At 45.2% G+C, this 13,442-nt stretch overlaps 1 protein-coding gene across 1 annotated transcript; it reads left to right on the forward strand.

Moving 5' to 3' along the window:
* Positions 1-427: 427 nt before the first annotated feature.
* On the forward strand, positions 428-10,612 carry ZMYND19 (zinc finger MYND-type containing 19; the record flags this gene model as incomplete). Its single annotated transcript, XM_082492545.1, has 5 exons — positions 428-721; positions 2,114-2,220; positions 7,348-7,488; positions 8,258-8,438; positions 9,509-10,612. 5 exons carry the CDS (start codon positions 428-430, stop codon positions 9,650-9,652), a joined length of 867 nt encoding a protein of 288 aa, XP_082348671.1. The 3' UTR covers positions 9,653-10,612.
* Between the last annotated feature and the right edge of the window lie 2,830 nt (positions 10,613-13,442).

A 13,442-nucleotide genomic window follows, 5' to 3' on the forward strand; every position in this document is an offset into this window, starting at 1 on the left:
TTAAGCCCTGCCGCCCCCCCCCGGCTTGCGCTCTCCCGTGTTGGCGGCACAAAGCTTCCCGCGAACGTGACGTCACCGTCCGCGCCCCCCCGCCCGCAGCCCGCTCCCGAGCCCGCGCCCGCGCGCGGTTCCCCCCTCCCCCCGGCCCCGGCCCGCCCCGCCCCCCCAGTTCCCCACGTGACCCTGCGCCGCGCCGCTCGCCGATTGGCCGACGCGGCGGCGTAGTCAGAGCGACGCGCCGGCGGCGCGGGGCGCTATTGGCTGGGCGTCCGACGGGTGGGAGGTGGTGCGGCGCCCCGCCCCCTCCTCCCCGGGTGTGCGCGAGGCGGCGGCGCGTGGCAGCGGCGGTCGGCGGTGGCGGCTCGCGCTCGCGGGCTGTGAGGGGCGAGCGCGGGCGGCGGCGGCCCCGGCCCGGCCCGGCCCCGCCATGACCGACTTCAAGCTGGGGATCGTGCGGCTCGGCCGGGTGGCCGGCAAGGTGAGCGCGCCGCGGCCTGAGGGCGCCGGGGGGGGCGCGGCCGGGCGCTGCGGGCCGGGCTCGGCCGCGCCGGGTGGGGCGGGAGGGCGGCGGGGCCGGGGACCGGGGGTCGGGGTCCGGCAGGGCGGGCGGCGGGAGGGCCGGGCCGGGTCGGGCGGTGCTGACGGGCGCGGTGTGTTTCAGACCAAGTACACGCTGATCGACGAGCAGGACATCCCGCTGGTGGAGAGCTACTCCTTCGAGGTGAGGGGCCCCCCCGGCCGCCCCCCCCCCCCCCCCTCCGGGTCCCGGCCCGCCTGTGCCGCCCGCGCTCCGACGCTGCTCCGCCTTCCTCGCTTTATTTTCTGTCTTCCTTTACTCCTGGTACCAAACCCCTTTCGGTGCCCTCTCACCCCCCCGCCGCCCCTTTGCCTCTGGGGCCGGCGGTGCCTGCGCGGGCTCTGCCGTGGGGCCGGTTCGCGGTGCTCCCGGGGGGCAGGAGAAGGGCGGGGGGGGGGGAGGCGGCAACCGCGATCTGTTGCTGAAGGGATTTTTTTTTTCTCTTTCTGTGTGACATGCCTAAATAAAACTGCTTATGGAAGCGTTCTGCCCCCTAACTTTCCGGCTCTGGGGGAAAAAAAAAAAGTTTGAAACTACTGAAATACCAATGTGAATGCTTTCCAGCAGGAAAAGTCCGTGGTTGTTTTTTTTTTTTTTTGTCGTTTTAAACGAGCATTAGTTTAAAACAAATTAATTTATTATTTAGTTTTTTGTTTTCAGCTTTGTGTTTGTATGCTTTTTGACAACCGGTAATTTGTCTTTTCTTGTTTGGTTTGGGAAACTCTTAAAATTTTCACTCTGTGCTGTTTCTTGGATGAGAAAAACTTCTCTTATTGTAACTTACGGTGGGATCAGAAAAAGTGTTTTCTCTTAACAACCACTGAAGGAGGATAAGTGGGTTCTACCAAGACTTTGAAAGGGAAAGTGGTTTTGGATCTAAAATCTAAACCTAAGGCTTTTTTTGAGGAGGGACCATCTTTTGCTTAGTGCCTGCAGCGCAGCGGGAACTTCAGAGCTGCTGTTAGAAGTTTAAGTGCTGTGGCAGTGCTGCTCCCCAAAACCACGATGCTTGCTCTGTGGTAGCTGCCTGTAAGCACATGCTGTCACTCAGCGTGGCAGTACACTGTGAGGATCTTGGCTTTACCTAGTCCTTCGTTTGTGAGCATTAGCACCAGCAGAAAGTTATGGAGTGGAGTGGAGAAAAGAGGGCAGGACCACTCCTTTCATTAGCAACCCCTAATTAGATTGGTGTAAAGCAACACTGAAAACAAAGCCTTGGTGACTTGCTGATGGCTGCACAGAAAATCTGTGCCAGAGCGGAGAATGGATCCTGGCCCTACAGGCTCACAACTGGATTGTTGCTGTTCTTTGTCCAAGCGGGACTCCTGCTGTGCACAGCCTCCTTTCTTCCCTTTCCCATCTTCATAAACGACAATAGCAGAGCTGGTTGGTTCCCCTTGGAGGTTTGAAATTCCATTAAGGTCAAGCGACCTCTAGGAGGCAAGTGTTAAATGCTGGGTCGTTCCCGTATCCCAGTGGAGCATGTGCTCTGCTGCTCGCTGTTGGATGTTCTCACAGCCTTTCCCCTTTCTCTAGGCTCGGATGGAGGTAGATGCTGATGGAAATGGTGCTAAAATATTTGCTTATGCCTTCGACAAAAACCGTGGAAGGGGATCTGGCCGTCTTCTGCATGAGCTGCTTTGGTAGGTATCATAAGGAGAGCTAAATACTCTAAGGGTTCGCTAAGGTGGAGTTTGCTGCCACCAATTTGTGTATAGTTTACTTCTCCATCTGTAGTATTTTAAGTCTTCTCAGGAGGTTTGCAGCTACACTCGGTTCGAAGCCCAACACCGGAGGTGCCGTAGATCTTATTATGGTTTAGTTTTGCACCGAGCCTTCTTCAAACAGCTGAGTCTCTGTTGAAGTGTTATATGCAGGGAAAGCACTGATTGGTGACTAACATTCAAGTAGACACTGTTTAAATCTGAGAAATGCTACTAAAACTTCAGCTGGGGGTGGGTAAGCAGGGAACTGGCTCCATTTAATAGGTGAAGACTAACCTTTGAGGTTGTTGTTTTTTTTTTTTTTTTTTTGTCCTGTGATAATTGGGTGCGTTTTACTGGCACCAGTGAGAATTGGCAGAGCACTGGAGAGAGAGAGAGTGAGAACCTCTGATAACTTAAAACTTTTTGTTTGGCATTTTGGAAAGCTGCCTGAAGTGATGCTGATGATGCTTCATATCGTCTGCTACGTCTTATTTTCCGTGGTCTCAGAATCATTGCTTGATATCCTTTGTAGCTGCCAGTTTAGATTCAGAGGCCAACTTACTGGGTTGTGAGAGATTAGTTCATCCGGTGAGCTAATACCGTGCTCTTTCTAGATATGTTCATGGGTTTGTAGAGAAGATGGGTTATGCTAAAGGGAACTTAATCCTTTTGAAAGGCTTTTTTGAGAAATTAAGCATGTTTTCTAACTATAGTTCATGGAATTGAATAGAAGTCACAGAGGGCAAGATACAGCTTGCTTTCCTTGTTGTTCCACGTTACTTTTTCTTCCCTAAACTAGTCTCTGTACAAGAGGAGGGAGACAAGAAGAATACCAGAGACTATTATTATTATTTACAATCTGCTCATTAAATATGGATTTTAACCCATGTCTGTTAATGTTTAACCTTTTTGCACATATAACTTTGGTGAAAATTATTACAAAGTTGGCTACTTTATGTGGGGTAAATCACTGTCAGCTACTGGTAACTGTGAACCTCATACAGTAATAATTGTTGTCTGTAAGTAGCACTAAACAGCACCTTAAATTATTCCAACTGACTGTTCCAGCTGAAGGCTGTGTAGATGATGACAGTCCAGGTGTTTGCTTATTACATAGCCCAGTCATTGCCTCTTCTGGTTTGTTTTACTTAAATTAGGAAATTCACGTAAAAATTCTAATGTATTCAGTTAGGTAGTTCAAATTGTGTCACACCAGTATGTGCTGGTGTTAAAAAATCTGAGGCCGTGCATGTAATAGGGATTTTTGAAAGTCACAAAGGTGGGGTGTAAACTGTCAGGCAAGCGGAGCTGCGGTTCTGAAGTTGCAAGGTCAAATTCTTCAACCAGAAAATGCAAAGTATTTCAGCTGTTTTTGTAAAGTCAATTTGATCCCTTTGAGGGTGTACGTTTTGCTGTGGTCTTTAATTACAAGCTAACACAGGTTAGTATGCCTTCCTGACTGAACCTCGTAATGTCTTTAGAAAGTCTTTCGTCTACAGGTGCAATGTAGTTACTGCGCCCCCTGAACAGAACAACCTTATTGTTCAGTTTTACTTACCTGCACTGGGGGCTGCTTTGAAAACAAAACAGAAACGTATTTTAGTGACAGGTCCTTCCCTTTGCGAGAAGGAGTAATGCTGAAGGTTTTGGAGCCTTTGAAAGACAGAAGAGATGGGCAGTGGCAGTCACTGCTCTTTCCAGTGCCAGCCTTACTTCTTGGGTAAATTAAAATCAAATAACTTGAATTACTGCAGGTATAGGAGTGTAATTTAGCTGTTCTTCCCCAAACATATCCCAAAAAATCATCTCAGTCCAAAAAAATCTAACCTGATTGTGTGCTTCTGGTTTAAGATGAAGTAAGTAGGCATGTGCTGGATGCTATTGCCAGTAAAGCAATTTTATTTTTTTTTTTTTTTAATTTAGTTAATCAGGTATCTCTATTTGGGTAGTGAGGCCCTCAGAATAGGAGGCTTGTGGCTACCGAAGCTGCAGCAATGACGGGGACCTTCTCCCGCTCTTCCCCCAAAGTGCTCCTGCTGACCTCTGCAGAGTGAACTGTGGTACTAAATGGGAAACAAGATCTGAAAAATACCCACGTATGCTACAAATATTCTTTCAGGAAGAGCTTCCTGCAGCCTCTCCTGTGCTTGCTGTGTTTTCAGGATGGACTGTTAGCTCGTCCAAAGAAGGATTTGAATGTCTCTCGAAAGGGACCTGCAGAATAAGTCTGTCATCTTCTCGCCCTGTTCCCTGTATAGAAATCCCAGCCTGCTGTATTTTGGCTGGGTGCAGCGATGTTCCCTGGGGAATAGCAGCATCAGGAGATTAGTCATAAGTATCACTAACTGCGTGTTCAAAAAGACATCTAAGACCTGATTTTTTTTTTTTTTTTTAGAACACTTACCATCATACTGCCTAAAACCTATTTGGTTATGGCTCCTGTTGACTTGAATTGCTGTTGTCTGTACTTGGCACTTCTATTACAGGCCTCAGTTCTTATGAAATATGAAAAGAACAGTATCCAGTTAATTGTTGGAAAAGTTTTGGTTTAAGTGTTTTGCCTGGCATCTTGTGGGAACTGAGGTGTGCTGGAGGAGGTAGAAGCTACAGCTCTGCAGGAGAGTTGGCTGCGTTACTGAGGCTCTTTCTTCTCTGTCCACTTCTGCAAAGGAGAAGGCAGGTTCTTCCATGAGCCTGTCCTTCACTGCACATTTCTGATGAACTTCTGGAGGTGGTCCATGCTGTACGCTTTTGAAGCATAGGTCTAGGGAGAGGAGGAGTGCATTCCTGTGCATTCAAAGGTTGCGTGATTATGTATGGAGGAAAGGGACCGTCCTGAATTTGCTGTTGCTAATTCTGGCATCTCAGTCCAGGGGTATTGGTCATCAGCAAGGCCCAAATTCCACGTTTGTTTTAAGACCTTTTTCACTAGTTACAGAAAAACTGACACCAATGTAGATGAATTTGGGTTTTTACAAAGTGAAAAAAGTGGGCTCGCTGTGGTAGTGGATTTTATCAGTATTTACTTAAGGGCGTTGTGGGTATGGATATAGATTCCGTAGGAGCAGTGGTGGGCATGTGCCACTCTGCTGTGGCTTCCTGGTGTCATGAACAATGTCTCGTAATCCTCTTTCTCCAAATCCAACCTTTCTTAAACTCTCATTATCCAGTCCATTTCAAAAATATTTCTTAACTTGGTCTTAGACTCCCCTCCTCCCTTTCCCGCCAGCACAGTTTAGTCTTGCTCTGACCTTCTCTCTCCTCCTCCCAGATTCCTCATTCATATCTATCCCATCTTTCTTGTTGGCACTTTGTCCTAGTCTCAGTCTAAGAAAGAACCTTAACTCCTTCTCCTTTTCTGTAACTGTCTGATGTTCACCTTCATCCATTTGGGTACATGTACGTCCTGGGTTCCCACATGTAGCCCTCAAGGTTCCTAATTTCCTTTGCCAGACCCTCTGGTAGCCTTTGGCAACTCAAAAGCAGGTTTTCCTCCTTTAGGGCCTTTCAGCAGACTCCTTGCCACGGTTTGCTTTTGTGTGATTTTCTCTTTTTTTTTTCCCCAAAAGGAGGATTTTATTTTATATTCAAAGGGGAGAGCTTCTCCTTGTTCTGGGGGGCCCAAAGGCCTCCGCAGCAGGAGGCTCCATACTCTGTTCTTGTGCAGGGCTGCTGTTACAGGAGGAATTGCTTTGCCTACGGACTAGAGCATGGGCTACATGTGGGTGCTGCGTGTAGCTCCTCCAAGGGGATTTTACTCATAAAATTCTAGGAAGTTTTGGTGCATATGTGAATTGCAAGTGTTTTTCTTTCCCCCAAGGTATATAATTTAACCATATCTAGATGGATTTTGACAGAGAAAACAAAAGACTACATTTTTCATTGTCAGTCACATTGAAATGAATTTCCCTGTTCTGCTGGATAACGCTAGAGCTTTGTAAAGGGGAAATAAAACCAAAAAGGTGGGAATTTTTTGACTTGGGCAAATCATATCTCTTCAAAATTGGATGAGCTATTTGAACTGAAATGTTCAGTAAATGCCGAGCTGGAAGCAGCATCCACACTAGACTTGGGTAAAGTTGTCAGTAGCTGTTGGAATGGTCACACAGAATGCAGGAAATGCTGGGTACCCCTCAGACAGTGCTGTCAGTTTTACATTGTCCTTGATTGCTGCCAGTGTGTTCTCTCTGTGTTGTGAAATTAATCGTGGCACAGCAAATGTACTGAGAGACAATTTCTGTCCAAGCCTTACATTTCAGGTGGGATGGGGATTCCCACAAGAAGCGATACGGCAACTTGTCCAGGCATAAGGGTGCTTGACAGTGAACTTGATACTTCATGAAATAGAGAAAGGAGAGGTGAAAAGAAGGTGGAATGGGAAATGAAAACTGTTAGAAGGCAATAGGGAAGAATCGCAATAGGACTTACCATACAGCTGTCCTCCTTGCTGATAGTCCTGTGTTGGTTTTGAGCAAGCTTCAGTAGATGTGTCTTGGCCAACTGTGGAGTCATCGCAGGCTTTCTACATGTTTTGCCCAATTAAAGTCTAAAAAGTACTTGCGTACTGGGTGGTGAAACCACTGTCCTGTTGCTGCTGAAGACACATTTCTTCATAAATAACAAACTCTGTGACTTCATGTCGGTGCCAAACATGCATAAATGTGCCTGATAGAATTTCCTATTAAAATAATAAAACAGTATTGGCTCCTTGCAAGTCTGCTCTGTGGAACACAATAATTATATAGATGCTCTTGCAGTAACTGGAGTGGTAGTCTCTGGAACTAACTTTGCAATATTCGTACAATTAAAATATACCATGATTGTCTTTTGATTCAACTTGTTTATAGTGGAAATAACCTCCTGGAACAAGTCTCTTCTGGGAGTTGATGTATCCAAAGTAGTCACTGAAGTCTGTTGGCAACCCACATTTTACTGCGACTGTTTCAGTGACACCAGGCAGCAGGCTAGAATGCAGCGTATCTTCTGGAATTAGTATGATTCTTTGCTTTTTAGCTCTGGAGTCTTGTTCATCACTGACCTTCAAGTTGTTTTTGTGTCCTCCAGGGAGAGACACCGAGGAGGGATTGCTCCTGGGTTTCAAGTGGTACATCTGAATTCAGTGACAGTGGACAACCGCCTAGACAATCTGCGCCTTGTTCCTTGGGGGTGGAAACCCAAAGCTGAAGAAATCTCTAGTAAACAAAGGTACATCAAGATTTGGCAGGGGCTTGCCATCAAAAAAATTGAAAATATCTTCAGTTGTTGTCTCCTTCCTTTAGTGGTTTTTTATCTTGGCAGAGCCTTTTTTAGTTGACCTTGGGCTACTTACACATCACTATACGTCTTATCTTCCTCACCTGGGGAACAGAGTTAATGCTTACTGTTCACACTAGCTGTGAAAGGACCATCTAACCCCGTGGTATTGTTATGTAGAGGTCCTGCTCTGCCAGATGTTGTCACCGCAGTCAAACAGCGTATCAAAACTTGTAATGTCAGGATGGATTTAATTAATCTATGATGTAGTGCAGGCATGTTCATTTTTGGTGGGAGACCCATAGACTTAACATCACACTAGACACTTCTCTTGAAACGTTTGCAGGACCCATAATAGGTTGGGTATCCATAATAGGATAGGGATGTTCAGCACTTATTAGACTGATGTAGTGAATGGCAACGATGCTCCAGTGGTGCTTCTAATGATCCTGGGAGTTCAAGAACAAGAAACAGACTTTAAGCCATTTACACGTAAATAATTTGGCTTGTTGTAAATGCTTCTGGATAGATATTTTTAAAATTTTTTTTGCATTTAGGCTGAAATAACCCTAAAAATATCAGCATATATGAGGAGTAAGTCTGAGGCTTAACAGGCTAAATGCAACTTTAACCCGACTTACTTTATTAATTAATTTGGAATCAATTTCCCTCTATGCTTATTATGAATCTATGGACCAAATCTGTACTTGTTTTTTTACAGGGAACAAAGTCTGTATTGGCTGGCAATCCAACAGCTTCCCACAGATCCTATAGAAGAGCAGTTTCCTGTACTGAATGTAACACGCTATTACAATGCTAACGGGGATGTTGTGGAGGAGGAGGAGAACTCATGCACATATTATGAATGTCACTACCCCCCATGCACAATGATTGAAAAACAGGTGCGTTCAGAAGAGTTGAAAGTAGGCATGTAACAGCTCAGCCTACCGTGTGTGTCCAGGGATTTATTCCTTAAAATGTACAGCTTTACGTGTGCCATTCAGTGGCTAAAAGCGATAATTCTTTTTAACTCAGGTTTTCTCTGTCAGGAATCCTTATATCCTATGATAATTTTCAGTTTGAGAGAACATAGTTTTGAACTGGAACAATAAATGACCTAGTGGTTACTGGGAGGAGTGTGATTTCTGCAGAGTGTACAAAAAAACAGGTGGAAGCATTCCTCTAGGGACGCAGAGCTGGAATGAGCAAGCAGCTGTGTAAGACAGGAGAAAGCATTGTAAGAGGTTTTGGGCAGTAGTGGAATCAAAAAATAACATGCTTGACCTTCCACGAGAAGAATTTGAGTGGCCTTTATTCAGGAGAGAGCTGTGAGGAAAGGTGGTTCTAGCTCTGTGCTGTAAGCAGATGGAATGAAACAACATGCATAGTCAGAGAATGGCAGAGAATGAGGTGTCCAAGGGCTGTGCCTGTCAGACAGATGTCCTTATCTGTGAATAAGAAGGGCTTTTCTTGTGATAACAAATGCTGAGTAGGCTAAAATCACTGTGTTCCGCTTTTTTCTTTGGGGAAGGGAACGTTTGTAAAAATTATCTCAAATGAGAAAAAGAGTGAGCTTTACCTTTTATTTGGCTCTGCATATGAAAGCCGCCTGGATAACCGTAAGTTTGGCAATGGCTGAGCTTGTGCAGACCTGCTAATCGTTTCTGAATTTAGGAAGTTTGTAGTTAAAAACAGAACTCAAGTTGGCAAAACAGTAGCTTTGTGAGAACAAATGTAAAGCGCTCAAGTATTTTGTCTATTAAGCCCATAATATGATTTTGCAAGAGCAACAAATTTTGCAAAATCAACAAATGCAATTACTCCAAAACGTTTTATTAGTTTGCTGCTGCTGGTGGGATGCTCATATTTGTGATGGTGCAGAAGACTTGATCATGAACTGACTTGGGGAATGATGCCGGGGCGCTCCTTGGCACTGAGCAGGTTCACTAACGCTGTCTTGTGTTCTTCCTAGTTACGTGAATTCAACATTTGTGGCCGATGCCAGGTAGCGAGGTACTGTGGGTCACAATGCCAGCAAAAAGACTGGCCTGCTCACAAGAAACACTGTCGGGAGAAGAAACGGACCTTCCAGCAAGAGCTCGGGCCAGAACGATGACCGGGTGGCACAGGCCTCTTAGCAGCAGGATTCCTTCTCAAAGGCATTGGACTCTTGCTTTTGCACAGTAATGACAGACTGCTTATTGAAGCCAGAGGCACTGAAGAAGAAAAAAACCCTGTGATGCTTGAGCAGAATGGCTGACTGGACTAAGCCAGCTCTGACTGGTGCTGTGGAAAGGGATCGGGTCTACCCTTCCAGTATTATATTCTCAAGCAAAAAGACTACTGTGGAGGCTCCAGGCAGGAAGCTTCTCGTTATTTATATGTTAATACGTTTGTAAACTCATGTACAGTTTTTGTTAGAAATTCTTGATAGGACTCATTAACTGTAATGTTCAGATGAGAACACGTTGTTGGCCTAAATGTTAAAAAAAAAAAAAAAAAAAAAAAAAAAGTCATGTAGCATAAGCTTTTCCTCCCATGTGGCTGGAAGTATCTGTGGCTGTGCCAAGGCCAGAAGGCAGGCTCCGACATCAGCAGTTACTCTGGAGAACTCTGCATGGAAGTTATATTTAAAAAAAAAAAAAAAAAAAAAAGGGCAAACAAAAGTAAAGGTTGGAATGAATCATTGTCTACTCTCTAGCTTTCTCCTGTCCCCTTCCAGCTGCTTTCAGAGCACAGTCACTCTTGGACATTGGCAATACCTACGCAGTAGGAACCAGCGCACCAGAAATGGGAGCGGAGTGTAGGGGACCACCTGGGATCTGTGCGTACCGGCAAGCGATAGCGTGTCGCTGCTGTCTTTAAGCAACCGGTATTTTTAGGAAGCTGAATTAGCTTTCTTGTGATGAAACCTTTATGTATAAAGTAGTTGTAGGGAAGCTCAGGTAGTCAGCTGTGTGTGGATGTGGTTGCCCTTGTGGCTTCCCCGTAAGCATAGCGAATACTATAGTGATGTGCAGATATGTTTAAATGATCTAATATTTGGTAATTTGAGTTATTTATTCATTTTTTTTAGAGAGTGCCATCAATCCAAGAGTCACTTCTGGAATTTTTTTTGTGTACTAAAAAGTAAATACTATAGGAGGAGGATTTGACTTGCAGAATACACGCCTGTTTTTCTTTTCAGACCTTTTGTCATGTATAATCTGAAAGTTTTTTCTTTTCCATTTTTGCCTTAGAAATAGAAGGAATATAAACTGAGTTTACTGAGGAACTAAATGGATAATTTAGTGCCAGCTGTTTAGTTTTACTTCACAGTAGAAGAATGTGAGCTGCTGAATGCTTAATGCAGAGCCTTTCTTGGAGTGTTTAGTGAAATAGGTATTTAAATATTTTTTTAATTGTAAAAGCCATTAAGAATTTAATTTTTCAATCAGGATTCACTTTGCCACTTTGTGTTGCAATGTTGGTCTTGCTTGTATTCAATTTGTTAGAAAAATCAGACTGCTGTGGACTTCCAATATTATATTATGTTTCTAATAGCTGCACAGGAAGTTCTTAATTGTTGGTATTTGGGTGGGTTTTTGTGCTTTGGCTTTAAGCATCTTGGGAAATAACAAAGAACTTCTGAAGCTTCCTGCTGGAAGTTCGCTTGGTAGGCACATTGTCAAGTTGCAACTCTTAAATCATGGTCATACTGTAACTTTTCTCTTTAGGCAGCCTAAAATGGCCTTAAGTGTGAAGATCTCAAGCAGGACCTAATCAAATTTTCCTGTAATGGGTGATTTATTTTTTTTTTTAAAGAAACACTCAATTATTTGCTTTCAATGAACTGTACAGTTTTTGCTGAATATAAAGTGGGACATAAGGAATATATATATATATTTTTCTTTTTTAATTTGAGACAATCCATTGAAAAAGGCAGAAGTATTGTCTTTTTTCCTGCCTTTTTAAAAGGCCGCTATCTGTCATGGCAGTTTTCCATTGTATTACCAGTAATCACGCTTAGCAAAGTGAAAGGCAGTCTTAGAGCGTTTAAACACTTCTGCAGCACTGAGCAGGGAAAATGGTTAGTCCTAATGTTTGTAGTGTTGCTGCAGTGGGAAATGAGGACAAAGATAGACTGCAGGTGAAGTCCTGATGGGGCAGTGGGTAGATTCCTCTTGAGCAGCAGATGAAGGGAATGAAGGAAGGGTGAGACTGGAGCTGGAGCCTGCAAAGCTGGGGTGGTGGGTGCTCGGGGTAATCCTGATCTTGGTGAATGTGGGAGGGAAGGGGACGGGACGGGAGGAAGGGGTGAATCAGGTAGGGAGGGATCATGCCTGCTAAGTTAGAGGTCTGTTAGACCATCGACGGAATGAAGAGTTACAAGTTGCCCAGGCATCCTGAAAGGCCTTGGTGAACTAACACAGATTCTGACTTCGGCGTATAACCTTTGTCCTTGTGCCAGAGGAGGGAAGTGGCTACAGGGATTTTGACTCTCAGAAAGGTCCTGGGGACTGCAGTAAGCCTGTCACTGCCTGCAGAACAGTTTTTCCTGATCACTGTGGGAAGTTGTGTGATCAACAATTCTGGCAGAAGATCTTTGTAACTTGGAGATCTTCCCTTTTTGTAAGGTGTGTCAGAAAGGAACCAGTTACACTTAAACATGGCAGCTCCGCTTCATGTAGCCTATATAGTTTGTCAGAGGATGAAGCTTTTGTAAAGGACCTCCTTTCCCCTCTTAAACCTGGCTGACAGGGATATCCTCACATAGGCAGGTATTTAAAAAGCGCAGGGTTAGAGTACACGGTCGTTTATGTTGGAGCAGGCCTGTGCAGTAATGGTAAATGAGCTGACCTTTCAAGGACTTATCCTAATGGAGATACTGTCCATCTAAAATGTTTACTGCAGGGAAAAAAGACCCTGCATCTGTATCTTTTACTCCTTGGTTCTCTGAAGCATGGAGTATTCTTGTACGCACCCCTGATTCACCTGTGGACCAAAACAAGGCTTAGTGAGTCAGGTTTCCTAGATAGGAACATCCGTTTGGAAGAGGAGCTCTGGAAGACTCCTGGGGGAAATGTGGTCACCCTTGCTGGGCTATGGAGAGAGAGAATGAGAGCAGTGGGTTGGGGTCAGGGTATTCTGCACCTCCACAGCCAGTTGTACAGCCGTCTGTCTCAAAGCTGTGATGCCTGTTGAGCTGCTTGAGGATCTGCTGATTCGTGTGCTTTTGGGAGACAGCCTTTGGCTGTTGAGGCCAGTGCAGTCCTGCTGGCTTGGCTGTGCTGCCATGTCCTTGTGGTGTTCATGTGACATCTTGTGCAGCTGATGGGGATGTCTGGGCCTGAAAGGGTTCCTGCTGCTGGGTCATACTGGTTGATCGGGTCACCAGGAGTGGGTGAATATCTGACTGGTGTAAGCCAGTTCCAGGAGGACCCCATGAGCTTCCAGAACCTTTGGGAGAGTCTCGAGGAAGACTTCTGTCATGGTTGCAAAGTCGCAAATGCAGCTCATGTCAGGAACCTGCAGTGTTACTGGTGTGGGCTGTAACAGAGGGGTGCACACACCACATAAACACCATGAAATGTTGATGCTTCCCCCCAGGTGCTCCTTTGTATCAAAGTAGGGTGGTGTTACCAATCAAAACACTCAGGTCACAACTCAGACTGATAACCATCACAGCTGACTCGAGGAACACAAAATCTGAAATACTGTATTGCAGGGCTCAGTGTTTACTTTTAGATATTTGAGCATTTAGTACACCCATAGGATTATACTTTCAAGTTTTCCTCTGTGGTGGTGGTGATTTAATTTTAAATGAAACTGGTGAAGGTAACGCAGGTGGCATGGAGACAGTGTTGGACACCACACTGGGGTCATGAGCAAATGTTTACCACCCACCAAAACAGAACTGAGAAAGG

The sequence above is a fragment of the Vanellus vanellus genome (assembly GCF_965231255.1).
Source record: "Vanellus vanellus genome assembly, chromosome: 18".
In the NCBI taxonomy this organism is placed as follows: Eukaryota; Metazoa; Chordata; class Aves; order Charadriiformes; family Charadriidae; genus Vanellus; species Vanellus vanellus.